The sequence below is a fragment of the Phyllobates terribilis genome, unplaced genomic scaffold (assembly GCF_046119375.1).
Source record: "Phyllobates terribilis strain yellow unplaced genomic scaffold, ASM4611937v1 Scaffold_12__6_contigs__length_324123572, whole genome shotgun sequence".
In the NCBI taxonomy this organism is placed as follows: Eukaryota; Metazoa; Chordata; class Amphibia; order Anura; family Dendrobatidae; genus Phyllobates; species Phyllobates terribilis.
Window position 1 is genome coordinate 67,679,057 of NW_027362772.1, and position 26,916 is coordinate 67,705,972.

Genomic DNA, 26,916 nt, shown 5'->3' on the forward strand with positions numbered 1-26,916 from the left:
CCGCACAGGTCCGCGGCAGCTGGACAAAAGTGGGTCACTGGTGAGGCAGGCCAGAGAAAGGTCAAAAGGGGGTCCTAAGCCATACTTCTGAACTGCCTGGGAGTTGACCGAGCCCCACACCTGGTGGACGCAGCACAGCTCGGGCGGTCACTACTGGTGCCGAAGTGACCCGGAGCACATGAACTGTGAGTAAAGACCCTGGACTGTAACTCGTTGTCTGTGTGCTCGTTTGCGCCTCCAGCACTACCGGTACTGGGACTCTCACCACCATCACTCCCACCATTCACAACACTGCCCTGGGGCCGCACTCTTCCCGTGGGGAGTCACACCATCCCAGCTGCATACATCATCGGCCCCAGCGGACTGCCTTGCAGCGGCGGTTCCTAATAGTCGCAATCCACGGGTGGCGTAGTCGGACATTATCAACGGTACGTAGCAGACTGCCATTGGTCTGACCCCCCTGAGCCGCGGGACCGGGCCACCACTACTACTCCCAGCGTCTCCCTATTGCCCGGTTCCGCGTGCCCCACGGCCCAGGGGGCGAGTCACTTTCTCAAATTTATAGACATATTACCAAGAGTCTACTACAAAATTATGTGATAGACCCCTGTCCCTTCACTCCGGCTGGAAGAACGACCTGTAGAACTGTAACCATAGGTCCTTATGCACTTCTACCTAGGAACACTGCACTGGTAATGCACGGCTAGTGTTATCAGTGAGGTCTATAGATTATATGTTTAGGTGGCCCCTGATCCTGTATTGTGGAGTGGGTTCTTCTTGCCTCTCTCTCTGGCTCTGACTGCCCGGCAGACAGGATATTTATCAGGAGCAGAGGTCAATGGCCGCAGAGATCACAGATCGCTATGGTTGGCTATGGTTACACATTCAGGATAAAGGGTCCTAAATATCTCGGAAAATCACTCTCTAAATCTTAAATATTCCGACTTCCACCACTATAATAATTTGTCAGGCAGGACATTTAAGAGGTTAAAAACATAATGTTCCTTCATTGCTTAATCAGTCAGGAATCAGTACAAGAGTTTGCTTGTCACAGACAACTTCCTTATTCTACGAAAGATCTGCAGGACAGACACACAACAATCCATCATCTGCAATGAGGGGGTTCTTAATAATAGGTAAGATCCTTATAGATAAAAAGTTATAATCTTAACATAATGATAATTAGTAAGTGACTGTTCTGGCACTAGCTACGTATCTTTACTAGAAATAATTTAGCATCATATCTACAGGACACTAAACTGGTGATAATGTAACATTAGAGCTCTATGTCCAGTAGTGCAATGTCTTGTTGATAGAACATACATGGTAATCATCAGCCAGTTCCTTACAGTATGTTGAAGTGAGAGCAGAAAGTATCAATCAGTGTGGCCTGAATTGTCATATTTCCGATTTTGTACATCAACAGTTAAAAAATGTGCAAGACCAAGTTCTGTTTCCTATATTATTAATTACAAAATATATGTGAAAACGGATGCAAAACCGATGATCGGTATGAAATCTCTTGCTTTTTGTGATCTCCTAGAAAAATGGAAGAGACTGTTGGATGCTGTGATTTTCTTTCACTCTTGATTTACGTGAAAAAAACTCTCATCTGATTGAATGAACCCCATTCAATAACATTCGTCCGTGTGCTTTCCATTTTCTCCACTACTAGAACATGTGAATATAATATGCTCATGTGAATATGGCTTAATAAGGGGAAAATGCTAAGAGAAGTGGAGGCTAGAAATAGACAAGTGTATGTATCAGCACTTCCTTCCGTCATAATTCTCAGTATCTTCATCCGTCCTCTGAGTGGAAACTGTTCTCTCAGTTGTCGGGCTTTATAGATGCTGTTATAGTAGTTGCATGCTTTCTCAGAATATTTCTGCTTTTGTGAAAAAAATTCTAGTCTAACCATAAAGGTTATGTATACTTTCACACATTGTTCATTTACTTCCTTACTGAAGTTTTTCTATTATTTTGCTGTTTTAGGATTTATAAGTCCTTTATCTTGTTGAGTATTTTTGCAAAAATGTTACAAATCCATTCGAGCTCCTGCTATCTTCTCTCCTCCTCCCTCCTTTCAGTGTTAGAGATACCAGGAGAGAGGGAAAGTAGGTGGCTCACAAATCTCTACAGTGTGGAAATAGAAGGAAGTATTTTCAGGCTCAAGGAGGATGAGAAAACAGGCTATAGATAAGAAAAGCATGAGAAGAGGAAACAAGTGCAGACTAGAAGCTGTGCTGGTATGTGAGCTATTGATACACAGACCAGCCTATATGACTCAGAGAAACACTCCAATTCCAGATAAAAATCTGCATATCAGGGAATCTGAAAATGAATGAAAGGATGAAGATAGTAGAAAGTTAGTGTAACTTTATCAACTAAAAGTAGCCACTAGTGTGTAAAAATCATATTGTCAGAGGTGTCCTTAGACTTTTGTATGTTTTTAACAAATTTATTATTGCAAATTTTTAGACTAAACAAGATGTCATAAAGATGTGACTAATAAGTGCTAAAGGGAATCTGTCAGCAGGTCTTTGTGATTTAATCTGAGAGCAGTATGATGCAGGGTCAGAGACCCTGATTCCAGCGATGTGTCACTTACTAGGCTGTGTGCTGTAGGTGCAATAAAATTAGTGCCTTAGCAATGGAGGACTAGTTGTATCGTGCCATGTAGTCCTCCTACTTTGTGTAACCCTGCCACTGATTAGAAGCTTTCCATCGATGAACACTGTTCACAGAAAGCTGGCAATCAGTGGTGTGGACAGTGTTATACAGAGCTCAGCATTCTAAGATCCACAAGATCTGCAGTGAAAAAAAATGATTTTTATCAAAACTGCAAGAAGCCCAGTAAGTGACACATCACTGGAATCAGAGTCTTTGCCCATACATCAAGCTGCATGAATCTTTCTGGATAAGCAAAGTTGTCAATGAAAAATCCAAATAGACTAAAGAAAGTCAACTTAAAAAGTGTCGCAAAACGAATAGAGAACAGAGCACAAATACTAAACCACTAATACGAGCAAATTACTCAGATTAGTGGAGAAAGAGCAGTGATGAATTGAGGCTACCATAGTATTTTTGCACGAACAACCGGATCATGGTTACGTAAATTTTTCATATTTCTACAAATATAGTTGTGTGGAGTTTTCTGTTTGGTGTAATTTATTATTGTGGAAGAAGTTCTCCACAATAATCTAACTCAGAGAGATGCTCAAAAGACACAGGTCCACATTTACCAAGGTATCTGGAGTAGTGATGAGCGAGATGCTTGGCGAGTATTTCCGGGTTGCTCGGGCGGAAGATCAGGTCCCTGCCCTTCATGTTTGGTGCTCTTTAGAGAGCCAATGAACATGCAGGGATTGCCTGCCACGCACTGTAATGCTGTAGCTATGTTGATTGTGGCATTACAGTGATTGGCTGGCCGCATATCGTCATCGGGTCTATATAAGACCTGGCGTCGCTGTGCTCGTCACAGTCTAACCTGGAAACAGGCAGAGTAGGGAGAGGTGCTGCTGTGTGAGGGACAGAATTGGCTGTGTAATAGTTAGGTAAAGGTATTCCTCACCAAGATACATATCCATCTGAACTAACAATTCTTCTGAGGACTAATCCAGCTGCATATATTCAGAGGTGATAGCAGGAGTTAGGCAGGCAGAGAAATTTCTGAACACTATACAGCTCAATAGTGTCCATTGCACGTTCTGTCTGCTCCTGCTGTTACAAATATCCGTAGACATAGCCCCAGATATCAGGGGCTAGGGCTAATTTTCTTTTTATCTTAATCCAGATTATTTTCTAAAAAAGTAAGAGTCCAATATTTTACTGCTCCATTTGCTTTTTAGCACAGCAGAGTACAGCCAGATCTCTTCCATGATTAGACGTAATCCCAGAAATTTGTAGTTAATGTGCCCGCCCGCTATTTAAAACCGTGGGCGTTCGTCAGACGTATCACATATCAATGCGGTACAAATCCAGCCATTTGTAGCGACCGTGCAAAATATTGTCCTACATTTACAGGCTGGCAGCAGCGTGTCAGTGAAGCTCTTCACATGTGGTCGCAGGCAATAATAGGAAACTACAAGCCCACTGTTTAAAACCGTGGGCGTTTGTGAGACGTATCCCATATAACTGCGGTAGAAATCCAGCCATTTGTAGCGAAAGTGCAAAATATTGTCCTCCATTTACAGTTTGGCAGCAGAGTGTTCGTGAAGCTATTCATACGTGGTCGCTGTCAATAATAGGAAACTACAAGCCCGCTATTTAAAACCATGGGCATCCGTCAGATGTATCACATATAACTGCGGTCCAAATCCAGCCATTTGTAGCCACCGTGCAAAAAATTGTCCTCCATTTATAGTTTGGCAGCAGCGTGTTAATGAAGCTATTCACACGTGGTCGCAGATGTGCAGCATCTGAAACAACGGATACTGGGAGCCTGTGCTGGCATTTCTTCTGCGGTGTTGCTATAAGAGTGTCAAGAGTGGGAGAAGAGGGTTGCATTGACAATCCAACTAGAGATGAGTGGTGTTCGAATCGAACTGTTCGCCAATCTCAAATTGGAGCTGTTTTGGGCGGTGTTCGAGCCATTCGACGAACCCGAACAATTTGAAAAAAATACGGCTATTCGAGCTTATGTTCGATAACTGTTCGTGCACCAAAATCATAACTGGATTTTTTCACAGTAATGCTGATAATCAATGTTAATACACAGTTTGAGTGTACAGTGGGGCGGGGGGAGGGGCAGGGGATGGATCTCTGCAGAAATAATGAAGATCTCCATTTTTTTTTCTCTTTCCCGCATTTACAGTGGGGAGGTGCAGTCTGTCAGCCTATCAGCAGCGCACACACAGAGCGAAGTGCTTTTTTTCACACAAGCAAGGGTATGTGTCATTGGCAGTGTATGTCACATGTCCTTGCCCTATAAGACCCAGCCATTTTCCCCGTCGCCACCATTTTCTCACTGCTGCAGCTGAGTGTTAGAAGGCACCGCTGCTGCTGTGTGCGCGCTTTACAGTATAACTGTGTGAATTGCAAGCGAATTTTATCTGAAATAGACAGATAGCTTGGGAGTAGGGACTAGTTCTAATTGCAGCCCTTTTGAGGGCTAGGTTACATCAGTTCCTATCACTTTTTGCGAGGCAGGTCTGTTTTAGTGCTGTGCAAGTGTTTTTCACAGCATTTGGCTAAATCTAGCTAAGCAAATCCTTTTGGGCCTCTTGCAGTGTGTGTTAGTCAGTGGAGTAGCCTATCTGTGTTGCAAGCTACACCACCTGTGTATGTAATACAAATTTTTACTGCACCTAGCCAAGTAAAACCTTTTGGGCATATTAGCAGTGTGTGGTACTCATTCTATTAGGCCACCTATACTAAGCTCCACCAGCTTTCAAATTACGAATAATTTTTAATTGCATCTTGCCTGGAAAATAATTTTGGGCCTGTAGCGGTGTGTGGTACTCATTCTATTAGGCCATCTATACTAAGCTCCACCAGCTTTCAAACTACTAATGATTTTTAGCTGCATCTTGCCTGGAAAATACTTTTGGGCCTGTAGTAGTGTTTGGTACTCATTCTATTAGGCCATCTATACTAAGCTCCACCAGCTTTCAAATTAATAATAATTTTTAGCTGCATCTTGCCTGGAAAATAATTTTGGGCATAGTAGCAGTGTGTGGTACTCATTCTATTCGGCCATCTATACTAAGCTCCACCAGCTTTCAAATTACTAATAATTTTTAGCTGCATCTTGCCTGGAAAATAATTTTGGGCCTGTAGCAGTGTGTGGTACTCATTCTATTAGGCCATCTATACTAAATTCCACCAGCATTCAAATTACTAATAATTCTTAGCTGCATCTTGCCTGGAAAATAATTTTGGGCCTGTAGCAGTGTGTGGTACTCATTCTATTAGGCCATCTATACTAAGCTCCACCAGCTTTCAAATTACTAATAATTTTTAGCTGCATCTTGCCTGGAAAATAATTTTGGGCCTATAGCAGTGTGTGGTAATCATTCTATTAGGCCATCTATACTAAGCTCCACCAGCTTTCAAATTAATAATAATTTTTAGCTGCATCTTGCCTGGAAAATAATTTTAGACCTGTAGCAGTGTGTGGTGCTCATTCTATTAGGCCATCTATACTAAGCTCCACCAGCTTTCAAATTAATAATAATTTTTAGCTGCATCTTGCCTGGAAAATAATTTTGGGCATAGTAGCAGTGTGTGGTACTCATTCTATTAGGCCATCTATACTAAGCTCCACCAGCTTTCAAATTACTAATAATTTTTAGCTGCATCTTGTCTGGAAAATAATTTTGGGCCTGTAGCAGTGTGTTGTACTTAATCTATTAGGACATCTATACTAAGCTCCACCAGCTTTCAAATTACTAATAATTTTTAGCTGCATCTTGCCTGGAAAATATTTTTGGGCATAGTAGCAGTGTGTGGTACTCATTCTATTAGGCCATCTATACTAAGCTCCACCAACTTTCAAATTACTAATGATTTTTAGCTGCATCTTGCCTGGAAAACAATTTTTGGCCTGTAGCAGTGTGTGGCACTCATTCTATTAGGCCATCTATACTAAACTCCACCAGCTTTCAAATTACTATAAATTTTTAGCTGCATCTTGCCTGGAAAATAATTTTGGGCCTGTAGCAGTGTGTGGTACTCATTCTATTAGGCCATCTATACTAAGCTCCACCAGTTTTCAAATTACTAATAATTTTTAGCTGCATCTTGCCTGGAAAATAATTTTGGGCCTGTAGCAGTGTGTGGTACTCATTCTATTAGGCCATCTATACTAAGCTCCACCAGCTTTCAAATTACTAATAATTTTTAGCTGCATTTTGCCTGGAAAATAGTTTTGGGCCTGTAGCAGTGTGTGGTACTCATTCTATTAGGCCATCTATACTAAGCTCCACCAGCTTTCAAATTACTAATAATTTTTAGCTGCATCTTGCCTGGAAAATAATTTTGGGCCTGTAGCAGTGTGTGGTACTCATTCTATTAGGCCATCTATACTAAGCTCCACCAGCTTTCAAATTACTAATAATTTTTAGCTGCATCTTGCCTGGAAAATAATTTTGGGCCTGTAGCAGTGTTTGGTACTCATTCTATTAGGCCATCTATACCAAGCTCCACCACCTGTGTATCTAATAAAATTGTTTTACTGCTTCTAACCCAGCCAATCCTTTTGGGCTAGTACCACAATTTTGCCACTCAGCTCTGCTCGGTTTCCATCCATCGTTTTTTGTGCAAACAACTCCAGAGTTGTCAATTAGTTAACCACCAAAGTGAGCGGAAAAAGGCCTGCTGCTGGTGGAAAGGGGAATAGGCGTGTTGGGAAAGGAAAAAAAGGTTGTGTCCATGGGGTAGGTGATAAAGTAACAGTAACATCTGCAGAAGAAAGACCATCTTCCAGTCAAACTAAGATGTCTACTTCTTTTAGTGGACAATGTGATATGACCCCATTCTTACGGCCACGCCCATCGCTACAAATGCCAGATGATGCACAAAAACAGCAGGTGCTTCAACGGATGTCAAGTGCTCCTTTAAGTGGGCTTTCCTCCACCTCAACTTCAACATCACAAATACTTTAGTCCTCAGAGGTGTCACCCCAATCGCACTTGCTTCCTCACAGCTCCCAAGTCTCCATCTGCCCGTCTGAGTATGGGGTAGAACAGATGGTTGAGTCTGCAGAGCTGTTTACTCATACTATAGCCTGGGAATCAGAGGTCGGCTCCAGAGCTTCTGTGAATCCAGATGAGGAAATGATCTGCACTGATGCCCAGAATCTTTATGAGTCGGATCCAGGACCAGATGAAGAAGGTTCTGAGCGTGATGTAGACCCTCGTTCCCAAACTGTAACTCCTGTTGGTGGAGACAATGAGGAAGACGATGATGAGACTCAAATACCTGATTGGAGCGACAACTTGAGTTGTTTGTCAGGGCAGGAAGAGGTTGGCTCTGAGGACGAGGGATGTGAGAACTCACAGGGTGATGATGACGAGGTTGCAGATCCCACTTACTGTCAACCCACAGCCAGTCGATGAGGTCAGCAGAGGAGGTGGAGGAGGATGCTAGTGTCGACGAGGTCAGATTGCACCTTCCTGGACAGAGACGTACTGCTGGAAGCAAGTCAACAACTGCATCATCAAATACAACTCTGCCACTGACCACAAGTCGTGGTGGCTCTTCAGATCGCATGGGTTCTAAGCCTTGCTTAGCCTGGGCATTTTTTCAGATCGATACGGATGACTCAACTCGTTTTATCTGTAACATTTGTCACCAGAAGCTAAGTAGAGGCCAAAAAATCCATAGTTTGAGTACTTCATGCATGAAACGTCACATGGATATGAAGCATAAGTTGCAGTGGGAAGCTCACTGTGCTACAATGCGGCCTAGCGGGCCAGGCCAACCACCGTCTGCCTCATCTTGTGCATCCGCGGCCACTTCATCCTCTGTAACTGGGGGGACAGCAGTCACACCTGTTTAGGGACGCAGACCTGCCACCTCTTTACCCGCAACAGCCAGCGTGATTGGCAGGTCATCATTTTTTTTGGAAGTGGAAACACCAGCTGGTGTTGAGCGCTCTCCGACATCGAGAGCACCACCTTTGGATCAAGGCAACCTAACATGTCCGCCTGCATCTTCCTCACAGACCGTCAGTTTGCCAGGGACGCTCTACTCAACCCCGTCTAAGCACAACAGGCAGCCCTCGGTCCCTCAGATGTGGACAAGTAAAAGACCATTTCCTCCTAGCCATGAGAAAGCTAAGAGGTTGAATTTCACCATCTGCAAGCTCTTGGCTACAGAAATGCTGCCTTTACACCTGGTGGACACAGAGGATTTTCGAGACCTTAAGTCCGTCTCAGTGCCCCAGTACCAGATGCCTAGTTGGCACTACTTCTCAAAGAAAGGTGTGCCTGCGCTCCATCAGCATGTCGCACACAACATCACCGCTTCTTTGAGAAACTCTGTATGTGACAGGGTGCATTTCACCACAGACACTTGGACGAGTAGGCATGGACAGGGGCGTTGACTATCGCTGACTAGGCACTGGGTAACTATGGTGACAGCAGGACAAGGGGCTGCTGTCAAAGTCTTGCCGTCCCCACGAGTTGTGCGTCAATCCTCTTTATCTCGAAGTTCCTCCACTGCTTCTGCCTCTTCAACCTCCTCTCGGTCTTCCACCTGCACCCAAAGCCTGTCTGGTCATGCCACCCGCTTCCTAACTGCGCAGAAGGGATCCTGCACACCTCCTTACTATGCTGGCAGCAGGGCTCAACGTAATCAGGCGGTTTTTACTTTGAAATGTTTGGGAAATGTGAGTCACACAGCTGAGGAGTTGTGGTCAGCTCTGGAGAACCAGTTTCATGAATGGTTGTCTCCACTGGACCTGCAACCAGGCAAGGCCATGTGCGGCAATGCTGCAAACCTGGGTGCGGCCCTTCACCGGGGCAATGTCACACACGTGCCTTGTATGGCTCACGTGTTGAACCTGGTTGTGCAGCATTTTTAGCCCACTATCCCAGACTAGATGGCCTTCTGCAGAGGGCACGGTCGCTGTGTGCTCACTTCCGCCGTTCGCATCCCGCAGCTCAGCGACTTACATCTCTACAGAAGTCGTTGGGCCTGCCACTTCACCGGCTAAAATGCGATGTGCCAAAAAGGTGGAATTCAACTCTGCACATGTTACAGCGACTGTGGAAGCACCGATAAGCCCTGGTGCAATACGTTCTGACTTATAGCCTGGGCCAACGAGATCCAGAGGTGGGGCAAATCACGCTGGAGGAGTGGTCTCAGATCAGGGACCTATGCACCCTTCTGCACAGTTTTGAAATGGCGACGAAGATGTTTAGTGCTGACGATGCCATGACTATTCCAGTGATTTACATGCTGGAGCACATGTTAAACAGAATTCAGAGTCAGGTGGTGGAACAAGAGGAGGTGGAGGAAGTAGGGGAGGAGGAGTTGTATGCAGAAGGGCTAACATTTGCAAGGTCCAGACGGTTGGCAGCACCAAGGCGGCAGGCATGGGAGGGTGGGGGAGAGATATTAACCAGGGTGCATGGTAGCAGCCAAACTAGTGAGGAAGGTGCAGGAGCCCAGGAAGAAGTGGAGGACGAACTTGCAATGGGCATGGAAGACTCATCAGATGAGGGAGACCTTGATCACATTTCTGTTGTGCGAGGTTGGTGGGAGAGGGCAGAGGAAGGAAGCATGATTCTTACCTCGCCACCAACACAACAGGGACTTGGTGCTCCTGGATGCGCAAGACAGATGAATGCCTTCTTGCTGCACTACCTGCAACATGACCCTTGTATTGTCAGAATTCGAAATAATCCTGACTACTGGGTTGCCACACTCTTAGATCCCCGGTACAAAAGTAAATTTGCCAAAATAATTCCTGCCATAGAAAGGGATTCACGCATGCAGGAGTATCAGCAGAGACTGTTGCAGAATCTTACATGTGCTTTTCCACAAAACACCAGTAGTGCACGTAGTGAATCTCACAGTTCTAACTTGCCAACCCTGGGACTGTCGAGTCTTCAGCACTCAAACCGTAACAGAAACACAGTATCTGCTGGTAACAGCAATTTTGCGGAATCCTTTCACCACTTTTTTAGCCCATCCTTTGCAATGCCACAGGAGACAAGAAGTCTGACACATAGTCAACGCCTAGATAGGATGGTACAGGAGTATCTCCAAGTGAGCATCGAAGCCATGACTGTGTCACTGGACCTTTGCTCTTTTTGGGCTTCCAATCTGGATAAATGGCCTGAGCTCGCCACTCACGCCTTGGAGATCTTGTCATGCCCCGCAGCCAGCGTTCTCTCTGATCGTGTGTTCAGCGCTGCTGGTGGTGTCCTGACAGATAAGCGCACGCGGCTGTCCACTGAGAATGTAGACAGACTCACGTTCATAAAGATGAACAAATCATGGATCCGCAAGGACATTTCTACCCCTGTGTCATCCTGGGGAGAGTAAAAGCTTGAGGATTTGTTAAAATCACCTCACCAACCGTTTTAAGCTTTCAAATTAATAATAATTTTTAGCTGCATCTAGCCCGGAAAATAATTTTGGGCCTGTAGCAGTGTGTGGTACTCATTCTATTAGGCCATCTATACTAAGCTCCACCAGCTTTCAAATTACTAATAATTTTTAGCTGCATCTTGCCTGGAAAATTATTTTGGGCCTGTAGCAGTGTGTGGTACTCATTCTATTAGGCCATCTATACTAAGCTCCACCAGCTTTCAAATTACTAATAATTTTTAGCTGTATCTTGCCTGGAAAATAATTTTGGGCCTGTAGCAGTGTGTGGTACTCATTCTATTAGGCCATCTATACTAAGCTCCACCAGCTTTCAAATTAATAATAATTTTTAGCTGCATCTTGTCTGGAAAATAATTTTGGGCATAGTAGCAGTGTGTGGTACTCATTCTATTAGTCCATCTATACTAAGCTCCACCAGCTTTCAAATTAATAATAATTTTTGTTCTCTCTGAACGTGTGCTTAGTGCTGCTGCTGGTGTGCTAACAGATAAGCGCATGCGGCTGTCCACTGACAATGTAGACAGACTCACGTTCATAAAGATGAACAAATAATGGATCCGCAAGGACTTTTGTACCCCTGTGTCATCCTGGGGAGACTAAAAGCTTGAGGATTTGTTAAAATCACCTCACCAACCGTTTTAAGGAACTCTGGGGCAATTGATGCCACTTAAGTGGTGTCTGTGCCCCAAATTTTTGGAAAAAATGGAGACTCTTGCTGTGTTTTACGTGACATTGGCATCATCAAATACTGGTAAGAAACTACATACACTATGGCTTGGGGTAACACAGATGGTTGAGTCTGAAGAGCTGTTTACTCAGAGGTCTGCTCCAAAGCTTCAGTGTCTGCTAGTCAGCGTAGTAACCCAGCTGCGAAGCAAGCATCACCGCCTGTGTATCTAATAATGATTTTTAACTGCATCTAGCCTAGGCAGACTGTGGTGACCCCCAACCAAACCCAGACGCTCAGCCCCCTACCGCCCCCCTTTCATTGACAATACAATCATGTAACTCTTACAACTGGATGGGTGAGGATCGGTCACAGCTTTATTAACTGTTTATACTCATTACATTAGAAAGGCATTTTATTTCTAAAATAATTCAGCTTGTTGCAGCATGCCCTGTGTCTCCCGTCTCCAACGGCTAGTTGGCCAACAAGTGTAACTCTCCAACATGTCCTTTCTATTTCCAGGCCACGGAGGATCCTGTGTACTCGTATGCAGGACTCTGACCCCCATCCATCACTCTTAACGCTTGTTCCACTCCGTCCTGGAGTCCTGACAGGAATATGTCCCCCGGCCTGTTTAACTAAAATGACTGGACCTCTTGCCTCTCCCCCTACCTTGATTACCTCCATTAGTACCTGTGGCCATTGCAGGCCTCTAATACCTGTCCAGTTCAAATATGTGTTATGAAACTCAAATTTCCTCCCACCTGGGCAGACTTTCGCCCTTTTTTCTGCACAATATATATACGAGTGGCCTATCACCCACACTGTTGGCTTAGCGTCACTTGTAAATGAAACAAACCATGTTAGGATAACAAGTCCGGTCTTGTATCTCGCCAAACACGTGGATCACCATCTCCCTATCCTCTGAACTTCCGTTTGTGACAGTCCTGCTCTTGCTGCTTCCGTGGCCACGCCTATGCGGAATGAGTGTGTCCCATAATATTTGGGGTGGTTCCCTGCCGATGTTATGCATTTATTAAATGTAGCTTGGAACTGGTATCTTGATAATGGTATTCCATAAATGTGTGATAGGAAGAAATTACTTTGTGATCTGATGGTTATATATGTTTTTACTATTGTTACCCGACTCAGCGTACCATTTGAGGGTTGTAGAAGTACCCAAGTGCCTCTGCCCGCTGTAACCGTTTCCAATTTGCGTATGCGTAGACGTATTGCATTATTGGCTATGACTACGTCCTGGTGTAATAAGCCTCCACTGGTGGTAATTTTGGATTGAGGGACTAATTAGCTTATGCATAGCGCCCCGAAGAAGGCGATCGCAAATACAGTAGACAGTAGTGTTGCTTCGAATTGTGAGTGTCATGTTAATGGTGTTACGGATATGATGTGAGAAATCAGTTTTAGTGACACGGGACTGGACGTCTACACTCCTGACTTGGCTGACCCCTTTTCCACCCTTTTATGGATTGTCTGATGATGAATCTCTTTGTCACATGTCCCCAATTCAGTAGTTCGAAGTGAAATGCTACTCTGGTCAGCCACCGCTGCGCTGACGCCCGTGATATGCCCCTCATCATTAGGTGGTGGAGAAATTCTATGGTGACTTGTAATCTGGCTTGTTCACATTGGTCAACACGTCTGCCTGCTACTAGTCGCGTCCACTGTTTCCGTGCCTTACCGTATGCTTGCCACATCGACGGGGCAACTGACGCTCTGATTAATGGCATCAACTATTCTCCACTAGATCCCATAGGGAGGCTGGGCAACTGTTGCCCGATGGGTGGGCGTTGGGGAGGAGCTCTGTGAAAATCTGCCAATTGAATTGTGATAAAGCGTTAGCAGCAGCGTTAGACCCCTCAGCATCGTGGCTAGCGCGGACCCATATATTGTGTTTTAGGCACAGGAATGCTAGCCTGGGTAGTAGGCCTAGCACTGGGAGAGACAATGATGCCATATTATTAATGAAGTGCGCTAGGCTGGTGTTTTTTGTTATGAAGATTATATTTTTGTTAGCCAGGCGCGCCCCATATTTCTATTGCTACTACTATTGGAAACAGTTCCAGGACTGTCTGTTTTTTTGTCAGCACTTGTTCTACCCAATACGGAGGCCATAAGCTTGTGCACCATTGGTTATTTAGTATCGCTGCATATCTGCCTGATTCTGCCGCCTCGGTGAATAATCTTAGTTGAATGTTGGACTGTTCTGCTGACATAAATAACGCGTGACCATTGAATGATTATAAGAAGGTTTTCCACACCTCTAAGTCCGCCCGTAGCTGCCTGCTGATTCTGATTGTATGACTCGGTTTAGATGCCCCTTTTGTTGCGGGCGATAAATGAAGAGAAAAAACCCTTCCGACTGGCATCACACGGCTCGCAAACACGAGTAGACCTAGTAATACTAGCATCTGCTGTAGTGTTACTTTCCATACTGCGCAAAAAACCTAGATCAGGTGTAATGTTTTGGTATTTTTTCCCATGTGACTGACATGTTTCTATCTATCTAATCTATGTGTGATGCTCTATTCTTTCTGTTCTAAATTGTCGAGTACCGATGTATGCCGCTGATGAATTGCCGGCCGGCTTTTTTAAAGAGACAAAAACACTATTATTTTTTTTTAAATAAATCCTTTATTTTAACACTAAATAACAAGTACAGTAGCAAACACTATCACTGTACTTCTTATATATGTGACTGACATGTTTCTATCTATCTAATCTATGTCTGATGCTCTATTCTTTCTGTTCAAAATTGTCGGGTACCTGTGTATGCCGCTGATGAATTGCCGGTTGGTTTTTATAAAGAGATGGGTGCATGAAAATCGGAGGGCACTAGTGTGTTCCAAGTGCCCTGCTATGTTTTTCATGCAACCTCCTATATACCCTGCCTGCCTGTCTGCCTATATATTCTGCTTGCCTGACATTTAATTGAGCACTATTCCCATCGATTTGGACAATTTTTGACCTTCTGCAAACTGCCTGGGGGACCACCAGAAAAATGCTCGAGTTTTCCATAGACTTACATTGGGCTCGTTGCTCGGGTCGAGCACCCGAGTATTCCAATGTGCTCGACCCGAGCTTCGAGCACCCGAGCATTTTAGTGCTCGCTAATTCCTAGTTATTATCTTTTTGTGATACCATAGTACCAACAATCTCTTTGAAGTCCTGGAGCGTAATGTCACAGAAAGTATCTATTTGGTGGCTCTTGCTGTCTACAGGATAAAAATTGGATTTTTTCTTTAGTTGGGTATGGAACATTAACAAGGAGGGGTCGTATACTGTGTCACATTTGCTACTCCCATTTTGGCAATTATCTGTTCTAGTAGCGAAATGTCTTTTCAAGGTCAGTTTCCTATTAAAGGATTGTAGATCTAAATCATGTCAAATTCTTTAGGTCTATATGTTGGGCAAAAAGATAAGCCTTTGGAGAGTAAATTTATTTCATCCTCACTCAAAATATAAGATGATAAATTATAAATATTGGATTTCTCCTTTTTTGTGTCTAATGGTTTTTCTCTGTTGTTGCTCTTTTTATATTTGCTTCCCCCTGTAATTCCTCTATGGGGTTTTTTCTTTTCCCTAATCTGTGAAAAAAGCGCTCCAATGTTTCTTGTCCCAGGGGGAGAGCAATGGGCAAAAAATCAGTTACACAATTGGATTTATCAATCATGGTGTTGTCAACTAGTATTTTTTGTTTATTGTTGGGAGCAGCACACTCCGCGGTAGATTCTATGTCTGTCTCTGCATTCTCTGATAGAGATGATGAAGGTGAAAAAGAGGTACAGTGTAACGAAAAATTAAGTAAATGTGTAATATCTGCTGGCACATGATTATGAGATACTTCATTGTTAACAAGCATGAGGGATCTTCTTCTCTCCTCATGTATTTGGTTTATTTTTCTTTTCCATTTACAGTTTGGCAGCAGCGGGTCAGTGAAGTTATTCACACGTGGTCGCTGGCAATAATAGGAAACTGCATGCCCTCTATTTAAAACAGTGGGCATCCGTCAGATGTATCACATATAACTGCGGTCCAAATCCAGCAATTTGTAGCGACCGTGCAAAATATTGTACTCCATTCACAGTTTGACAGTAGCGTGTCAGTGAAGCTATTCACATGTGGTCACTGGCAATAATAGGAAACTACAAGCCCACTATTTAAAACCGCGGGCATCCGTCAGACGTATCACATATAACTGCAGTACAAATCCAGCCATTTGTAGCGACTGAGCAAAATATTGTACTCCACTCACAGTTTGGCAGAAGCATGTCAGTGAAGCTATTCACATGTGGTCGCTGGCAATAATAGGAAACTACAAGCCCGCTATTCAAAACCATGGGAGTTCATCATATGTATCACATATAACTGCGGTCCAAATCCAGCCATTTGTAGCCACCATGCAAAATATTTTCCTCAATTTACAGTTTGGAAGCAGCGTTTCAGTGAAGCTATTCACACGTGGTCGCTGGAAATAATAGTAAACTACAAGCCCGCTATTTAAAACCGTGGGCATCCATCTGACGTATCACATATAACCGCGGTACAAATCCAGCCATTTGTAGCGACCGTGCAAAATATTGTCCTCCATTTACAGTTTGGCAGCAGCATTTCAGTGAAGCTATTCAAACGTGGTAACTGGCAATAATAGGAAACTACAAGCTCCCTATTTAAAACCGTGGGCATCTGTCAGACGTATCGCATATAACTGCTAAACAAATCCAGCCATTTGTAGTGACCGTTCAAAATATTGTCCTACATTTATGTGTCACCCTGGCCTGGATGCCACAAATATAATAAAGCTGTGTCTGAGAGCAAGGGGGAGGTCCTCTAGTCAAGGACCATTAGCATGCAGCACCTCCTGTCCCAGGCCAGTAGGGGGAGCAGGCTGCCCCTTTAAAAGCTGGAGCTGGGGGCAGGGTTAGGGAGAACTGGACAACCTGTCTCTGGATAGAGAAGTGTCCCAGAGCAGGTACAGACAGTTGTGTTGCAGCCTAAGAGGACGTGTGGCAGTAGGAGAGCCACGAGCTAGGGACAAGAGGCGAAGTGCGCCTGTCCTGGCAGACGAAGAGACTAATCTACCAGACTTTGGTGTCTGAGGCTGTGAGGATTCCACGTCCTACAGCAGATAACCAGTCCGCAGGGGACTGTATGTTCCTTGGCCTAAGAAGCCCGGAGGCTCCGCCACAGCAGAAGGGACCAGCAAAGCCGTACCAGGCCGGGAGTAGAAAGGGACCCAAGTTGCAAGCCATTCGGGCGAGAGGACACGGTGAGCTTGGGAACGTGGGCTGTTATACTACAAGGAGGGAAATAGCCAGAAGAAGCACAGAGAGCACGGTAGGCCTACACCCTCACCCTGACTAGGGCCAACCTCCCACTTGTTCTCAGACATCCAGGCCCCCTCCTAGCCGGGCCTGTTTCTGGGTCATATTACCTGTTCCAATAAAGACCCTGAACTGTTTAAGAGGCCTCCGTTTCCTGGCTATCGCGGTCGGAATCATCCCCTCCATCATCCATTATATATTCTGCCCTGGGGCCATACTCCTCCCATGGGGAGTTAAACTATTCAGTGCTGCACATTTATATCAGCCCCAGCGGTCTGCACTGCAGCGGCGGTTAGCCTTGACCGCAATCCACGGGTGGCGTAGTCGGACATTACCTACAGCACATAGCAGACTACCACTGGTCTGACCACCCTGAGCCACGGAACCGGGTCGCCACTACTACTCCCAGCATTGCCCTGAAGTCCGGTTCCGAGTGTCCCACGGCCCAGGGGGCGAGTCATTTACATTTTAGCAGCAGCATTTCAGTGAAGCTATTCACACGTGGTCGCTGGCAATAATAGGAAACCACAAGCCCGCTATTTAAAATCATAAGCGTCCGTCAGACATATCACATATATCTGCGGTACAAATCTAGCCATTTTTAGCAACTGTGCAAAATATTGTACTCCATTTAAATGGGCAAGTCGAGTGGCAAGGGACGGGGAAGTTGACGTGATGGTGACAGTGCATGCAGAGGTCGAGGCCGTGGGCAAGCTGAAATTGTGCCACAACAAACACCCACATCTTGTCACACGAATTTCCTATTCCAATTGCTAGGGGACAGCAGCACACCACTATTGAACCCAGAGCAGTGTCAAAAGGTTGTTGGTTGGATTGCAGATCCAATGCTTCCAGTCACTTTGCCACCACCACCACCCTGTCTTCCACACGGTCAAGTCTCAGTAGCCATGAGTCTGGATCGCATATTCCTCTCCCTGACCCTCCTTCCTTCCACCATGCCGAGTGCCTGGAGACAACTGATCCCACACTTGGACAATCCGAAGAGCTGTTCACTTTTCCATTTCTAGATTTGGGCCTCTCGCCTGGCCAGCTTTAAGTGGGGCAAGAGGAAAATGCATATAGCAATGCCCAAATATTTGAACAGCCACGGTCACATGAAGGCAACAGTGGGAAAGTACAATTATTGTCGCAAGAGGTGGATGATGATGAGACACAATGTACAGAAAGTCTGGAGGAGGACCGGGGTGCGGAAGTGGAAGATGAGGTGGTGGATGATGAAGTCACTGAGCCAACCTGGAAGGTGACAAGTAGAGCGAGAACAGCAGCACACAGGGGGAGCGAGGTGTAGCACCACAACAGGCAGGAACAAGCAGTGTGGTGGCCACAGACACAAAGCGGGCAACACCAACACGACGGAAATTGCCAGTATAAATATTAGGTCTTCTCGAGTCTGGTTGTTTTTTAAAGACTCTGCAGATAACCCCCAAAAGGCCATTTTCACCATCTGCCAGGCCAGCATCAGCAGGGGTGGCAAAACTAGCAGTCTGACCACTACCAGCATGCTCAGGCACATGACAGCAAAACACCCGACTAGGTGGGCCGAATGCCACGGTCCAGAAACAGTGTCTGTGGGTGACACCACTCCTTGTTCTGCTGTTGTACATGCACGCCAATCCCCTGTCCATGGCGCATGTGAAGATGCCTCCCGCCCTGCACGTGTCATTACACACTCGCAACTTCCACCATCAGCAACCACGTCCACTTTCTTGTCCTCCTAAATTTAGGCAACCGTTGCAGTCCCTGCATGTGCAATAACTGTATAGCAGAACCGCTCCTTTATAATGGGAAAATTTGTTACTGAGGCCCACCTCTATGTGTCTTCAAATTGGTATTGGGGTATTTCCCAAATTTAGGCAGCCATTGTAGTCACTGCATATGCAATAACTGTATAGCAGAACCGCTCCTTTCTTATGGGAACATGTTGTTACAGAGGGCCTCTTCTATTTGTCTTTAAATTGGCATTGGGGTATTTCTCAAATTTAGGCAGCCATTGTAGTCACTGCTTACGTAATAACTGTATAGCAGAACCGCTCCTTTATAATGGGAAGATGTTGTTATGGAGGCCCACTTCTATTTTCCTTCAAATTGGTATTGGGATATTTCCCAAATTTAGGCAGCCTTTGCAATCACTGCATACACAATAACTGTATAGCAGAACCGCTCCTTTCTAATGGGAACATTTTGTTACTGAGGCCCACCTCTATGTGTCTTCAAATTGGTATCTGGATGCGTCAAAAATTTAGGCAGCCGTTGCAGTCACTGCATACGCAATAACTGTATAGCAGAACCACTCCTTTATAATGGGAACATGTTGTTATGGAGGCCGTCCTCTATGTGTCTTTAAATTGATATTGGAGTATTTCCCAAATTTAGGAAGCCGTTGCAGTCACTGCATACGCAATAACTGTATAGCAGAACCACTCCTTTATCATGAGAACATGTTGTTACGGAGGCCCACCTCTATGTGTCTTCAAATTGGTATTGGTGTATTTCACAAATTTATGCAGCCGTTGCAGTCACTGCATGGGCATTAGCACTATAGGAGACCCATTCCTGTACAATGGGAACATTTTTTTTTTACTGAGGCCCTCCTCTACGTCTCTTCAAAGGGGTATTGGGGTGCGTCCAAATTTTTGGCAGCCTTTGCAGTCAATGCATGCACAATAACAGTATAGGAGACGCAATCTTTAATAATGGAAACAACAAAGCATAGCCGGCTGATGGCCCTCTAACAATAGTGAGGGCCGACTGCTTGCCCTTTAAGAATAGTAAGGGCCATCTGATGGCCCTATAAAAATAGGCTTTGTGACTTTCAAAGTCCCTCCATCATAAATGAAACAGGATGTGTCTGATCATGTCTCACACACCACATCTAATATATACTTACCTTGTAATGTCTTCATATCCTGTTCCGTCCAGATGTGTCCGGATGCCAGAATTCCAAGCGGCGGAAGTTCACCGACCGCCATATTGGGACATCCAAGTGATGGGTGTCTCAATATGGAAACACCCTCTTGCGCGGTAACACCAGCGGAACACCGTCGCACCACACACACAAACACACTGTATGCGCCGTACGCACCACACGCACACACACACATTGTATACGCCGTATGCACCACACACACACACTTTATACGCCGTATACACCACACACACGCAAACACACACTGTATACGCACCACACACACACTGTATACGCCGTACGCACCACACACACTGTATACGCCATACGCACCACACACACAAACACACACTGTATACGCCGTATGCACAACACACACACTGTATACTTCGTACACAACACACACATACATTGTATACGCCGTGCACACAACACACACACACTGTATACGACGTACGCACCACACACTCACAAACACTGTAAACGCCGTATGCACCACACACACACTGTATACTCTGTAGGCACCACACACACACAAACTGTATACCCCGTACGCACCACACACTATATACGCTGTGTGCACCACACATACACACACACTGTATACGCCGTACGCATCACACACACACACTGTATACGCCGTACGCACGACACACAGACACTGTATATACCGTATGCACCACACAAACACTGTATATGCCGTATGCACCACACATACACACTGTATACGCTGTATGCACCACACACATACAAACTGTATATGCCGTACGCACCACACACACACACACACACTGTGTACGCCGTACGCACCACACACACACTGTATATGCCATAGGCACCACACACACACACACACTGTATACTCCATACACACCACACACACACTGTATATGCCATACGCACCACACATACACACACACTGTATACGCCGTACGCACCACACACACACTGTATATGCCGTACACACCACACACACTGTATACGCCGTATACACCACACACACACACTGTATATGCCGTGCACCATACACACACAAACTATATATGCCGTATGCACCACACACATACTGTATACGCTGTACGCACCACACACACTGTATACGCCGTACGCACCACACACACACACACACACACACTGTGTACGCCGTACGCACCACACACACACACTTTATGCGCTGTACGCACCACACACACACTGTATATGCCATACGCACCACACACACACTGTATATGCCGTACGCAACACACACACACTGTATACGCCGTACGCACCCCACACACACACACACACTGTTTACGCCGTATGCACCACACACACACACACTGTATACGCCATACGCACGACCACACACACACACACTCTGTATACGCTGTACGCACTACACACACACTGTATACGCCGTACGCACCACCACACAAACACTATCTGTACACGCTGTAAGCAGCACACACACACTGTATACCCTGTACGCACCACACAGACACACACACACTATATACGCCGTACGCACCACACACTCACACACACTATATATGTTGTACGCACCACACACACCCACTGTATACGCCATACGCACCCCACACACACACTATATACACCGTACGCACCCCCCCCACACACACTGTATACGCCGTACACACCACAGACACACACACACTGTATGTGCCGTACGGACCACACACACACACACACTGTATACGACGTACACACCACACACACTGTATACGCCGTACGCACCACATACACACACACACTGTTTACGCCGTATGCACCACACAGACAATGTATACGCCATACGCACGACCACACACACTCTGTATACGCTGTACACACTACACACACTATATACGCCGTACCCACCACCACACAAACACTATCTGTATACGCTGTAAGCAGCACACACACTGTATACGCCGTACACACCACACACTGTATACCCCGTACGCACCACACACACACACACACACACTGTATGTGCCGTAAGCACCACACACTCACACACACTCTATATGCTGTAGGCACCACACACACACACACTGTATACGCCATACGCACCACACACACTATATGCACCATACGCACCCCCCCACACACACTGTATATGCCGTACACACCACAGACACACACACACACTGTATACGCCGTACGGACCACACACACACACACACACACTGTATACGACGTACGCACCACACACAGACTGTATATGCTGTATGCACCACAAACGCACACACTCTGTATACGCCGTACCCACCACACATACTGTATACGCCGTACGCACCACACACACACATACTATGTACGCTGTATACGCCGTACGCACCACATACACACACACATTGTATATGCCGTACGCACCACACACACTGTATACGCCGTATACACGCACATACACTGTATATGCCGTACGCACCACACACACACACTGTATACGCCATACGCACCACACACACACGCACTGTATACGCCGTACACACACACTTTATACGCCGCATGCACCACACACGCACTGTATGCGCCGCACGCACTACACACTCACACACACTGTATATGCCGTACGCACCACACACACATACTGTATACGCCATACGCACCACACACACACACTTTATACACCGTTCGCACCCCCACACACACACTATATATGCTGTACACACCACAGACACACACACTGTATTCACCGTACGCACCACACACACACTGTATACACCGTACGCACCCCCCCACACACACTGTATACGCCGTACACACCACAGACACACACACACACTGTATACGCCGTACGCACCACACACACACACACACACACACTGTATACGCCGTATGCACCACACACAGACTGAATATGCCGTACGCACCACACACACACTGTATACGTCGTACACACCACATACACACACACACTGTATACGCCATACGCACCACACACACACACACACTGTATACGCTGTACCCACCACACACACACACACACTGTATACGCCGTACACACCACATACACACACACTGTATACGCCATACGCACCACACACAACCACACACTGTATACGCTGTATGCACCACACACTCACACTGTATACGTCGTACGCACCACACACACACACACACTGTATACGCCGTACGCACCACACACACTCTGTATACGCCGTACACACCACACACACTCTATACTCCATACGCACCACACACACACACACACACACACTGTATCCGCCGTATCCACCACACACACACACTGTATACGCCGTACGCACCACACACACACACACACTGTATACGCCGTACGCACCACACACACACTCTGTATACACCGTACGCACCACACACACACACACACTGTATACGCTGTATGCACCACACACACACACTGTATACGCCATACGCACCACACACACACTGTATACGCTGTATGCACCACACACACACACTGTATATCCCGTACGCACCACACACACTTTATAAGCCGTACACACCACACACACTGTATAACCTGTACAGACCACCATACACACACTCTGTATACGCCGTACACACCACACACACACTGTATATGTTGTACACACCACACACACACACACAGTGTATACGCCTTACGCACCACCACACACACAGTGTATACGCTGTACGCATGACACACACACACTGTATATGCCGTACGCACCACACACACACCCACACACACTGTATATGTGGCGCCCCTGCGGGTTCAGTCACCACAGAGGTACTGCATCTCACCCAGAGGTGTGGTATCCCACTCTCAGGTAAGGATAGGGTGCTGACCAGGACCCTAACACCTGCATCCAACACATCCACTTCAGTAGGGCAGGGTGAGATTGCTCCTAAGGGAGAGCACAGTCCCTGGTCCCTGGCTGGAGTGGGGGGAACCTAGTGAGGGGGAACCATGTAGTGGGTGTGGGTGGAGGATGTAGTTCAGGGGAGCACAGAAAAGGAGCTGATATAAAAAGAGGGAACCATCTTGGAAAGAGTTCAGATCAGTCAGAGGAGGGAAGTGAGGGGAGCAGAGGCTCTGCACGAGCTCTGCTCCAGAGCGGGCCTGAGGAGAGGCCCAGGACTGAAGGAAGAGGAGAGGGAGCAGGAGAAAGGCTCCAGGAACAGAAGGGATCCTAGGGGTACGGGCAGTGCTGGAGGCCACCCGTACGCCCGAATCTGCCAGGCGGTGGAGGGATCGAGCCACAGAGGGGATCTGCCCCTAAACTAGTGGAGAACTACAAGGCTCAGCTAGGAACTGGAGGCTGCTGTACTTGCAAGGTGCAGTGGCCACAACCACAATTATATTGCCGAGAAGGTGGCCACAGAGGGTCCTAGGGACTGCAGGTCGCCCGACAAGACCCGAGGCTACTGGATTGGGACACTGATTGTGAGGCGCAGGGCAGGAGGGTGAGAGCCAGCGCAGGAAGACGACTGAGGAACGCACATAGAAATGGGTCCTGTCAGGCACTCTTGAACTACCTGAGGGATTGCTGAACCCCTGCCTGGTGAACGCAGCACAACGTGGGAGGTTGTAATCCGGAACCTGTAACCTGAGGAACTTAACAACTGTGAGTAAACTCGGAAGACTGCACCCCACTGTCTCTGTGATTATTGTCTGCGCCATCAGCCTCTGCACTACAACTCCCAGCATCACCTATAACATCTACACTGCCCTGGAGCTAAGCTCTACCTGTGGAGAGCTAAACCAACTCTGCTGCATTAACATCAGCTCCAGAGGACTGCACCGCAGCGGTGGCTCCCGTTAGCCGCATGCCACAGGTGGCGTCACGAACTTTGTATATAAATCCCCTACAAAAATCCCCTTTTGAACGACCGCCCTGGGTCACGGACCGGGTCACCGCCACTGTGACAGCTCCCCTAGCAACGACCGGCCCGGCACCGAGTACCCCACGGCCCAGGGGGCGCGTCATATACACCGTACGTACCACACACACACACTATATATGCCGTACGCACCACACACACACAAACTCACACTGTATATTCCGGATGGACCACATACACACACACACACACACACACACACTGTATACGCCGTACGCACCACACACACACAATGTATATGCCGTAAGTAACACACACACACACACACACACACACACACTGTATACGCCATACGCACCACCACACACACACACACACACACACTCTGTATACGACCTACACACCACACACACACTATATACGCCGTACGCAGCCTCTTGCTCGGTACCACCAGTGGAACACCGTCGTGAACACGCCGCACACCCCGCTGCCGGGATCAGCCGAATGATTCACTGACCGCCGCCATCTCTGTACAGGAGGAGCGCATGCACAGTTTTATGGGACCGCAGCTATCTGCCTGCACAAAGATGACAGCGGTCTGATTTACTGCGCGGGGAGACAGCTCAAACGAGAGAACACATGAGGGAAGAAGACAGCACAGGGATGGAGAGAGAGCAGACAAGGGGGAGAGCACATGGGGTACACAGGTCAAAGAAGAGATCACATGAGAGGAGAAGACAGCAGATGGGGGAGAGAGAAAGCGCACAGTGGGGAGAGAGACAGAGCACAGGGTGGAGACAGCTCAAATGGGACAGCACATGAGGAGAGAACACAGCACAGGAAAGAGAGAGACAGCAGACGGGGATAGCACATGTGGTAGACAGGTCAAAGAAGAGAGCACAGACGGGAGAAGTCAGCACATGGGGGAAAGAGAGAGTGGATAGGTGGGTGAGCACATGGGGGGGAGAGATTCTCAACACTGCAAAGCCTGCCCCCATCGTGACATTACTGCCCTCCCAATGCGATAGCATCGGGCCTCCATCTAGTGTGAAGATAAGGTTGTAAAATGTTAAAATGACATTTACTGGTAAATGTATTTTTCACCGATGAAATCAATGCAAAAGTGCAAAAACGCATCAAAAACACTACATGTGAACATAGCCCATGGTGTGGAGGAGTATTTTTATTTTTGGTTATTTCTTTTACTTTATATACAAGTCATTACCCTGGAAAGGATGTTTCTTTTTGTATGTTTTATTGTGAGTCCGTAAAAGTAGTGTAATACTCTGACAACATTGTTGACAGCAGCGACCTGGAAGTCAGAAATGCTTCCAGGGGTCTTCCCCATGCTGTTCCCATGTCATTTCAGCACTGTTCCCATCGATTTGGGCAAATTTTAAGCCTCCTGCATTTCTCTGGGGGGGGGGGCGCCGGTTAAATTCTCAAGTTTCCCATAGACTTACATTGGGCTCGCTGCTCGGGTCGAGCACTCGAGCATTCCAATTTGCTTGACCCGAACAATGAGTACCCGAGTATTTTAGAGCTCGCTCATCACTAATCTGCTAATCTGGAGCAAATTCTTTTCTACAGATTTAATAATATTTAATCTAATATTTAGTTTAGTTTAAAATGTAATAATGCACCTAAAAAAATAACCATGTGTCACATGCTCAACAATTTTTCTTTTTAAAAGCAGGTTTGGCTCAGTCGAGTCAAAAATTGTGCAAAATTTATAACTGGTGTGCACTAGGCTCTTGATGTAAATTAGGCTTCATTTTTCAAGGAAGTGTTCTAGCTGTTTTTCGGCGATAGTGTATGTGCCCATTATAGTCTGAGGGGCAGTCACATGTCTGTGTTTTTTGTGGAAGGCTTCCTAAAAAATAAAATCATGGGGACATATCAATTTTGGATCAAAATCACCCATTTAAATCTATGAAAAATGACATATAGCACATGGATGTCATCAGTGTACAACCCGTATGCTGTCTATTTTCAACCTTGCAATGTATTAGAGAAACTTTGCATTTTTTGTTTGCATATGACTAGTGATGGGCGAGCACTAAAATGCTCGGGTGCTCGTTGCTCGGGTCGAGCACATTGGAATACTCGGGTGCTCGACCCGAGCAATGAGCCCAATGTAA

General features: G+C 46.3%; 1 protein-coding gene across 5 annotated transcripts in view; it reads left to right on the forward strand.

Moving 5' to 3' along the window:
- The first annotated feature begins 1,015 nt into the window (after positions 1 to 1,015).
- LOC141173076 (cell adhesion molecule CEACAM10-like) overlaps positions 1,016 to 26,916 on the forward strand; it is a 169,158-nt gene continuing 143,257 nt past the window's right edge. For all 5 annotated transcript variants that reach the window (XM_073657717.1, XM_073657718.1, XM_073657719.1 and 2 more), the window contains exon 1: positions 1,016 to 1,136. In XM_073657717.1, coding sequence (XP_073513818.1) covers positions 1,115 to 1,136 — 22 coding nt within the window. In that variant the 5' untranslated portion in view covers positions 1,016 to 1,114. The remainder of the gene's footprint in view (positions 1,137 to 26,916) is intronic.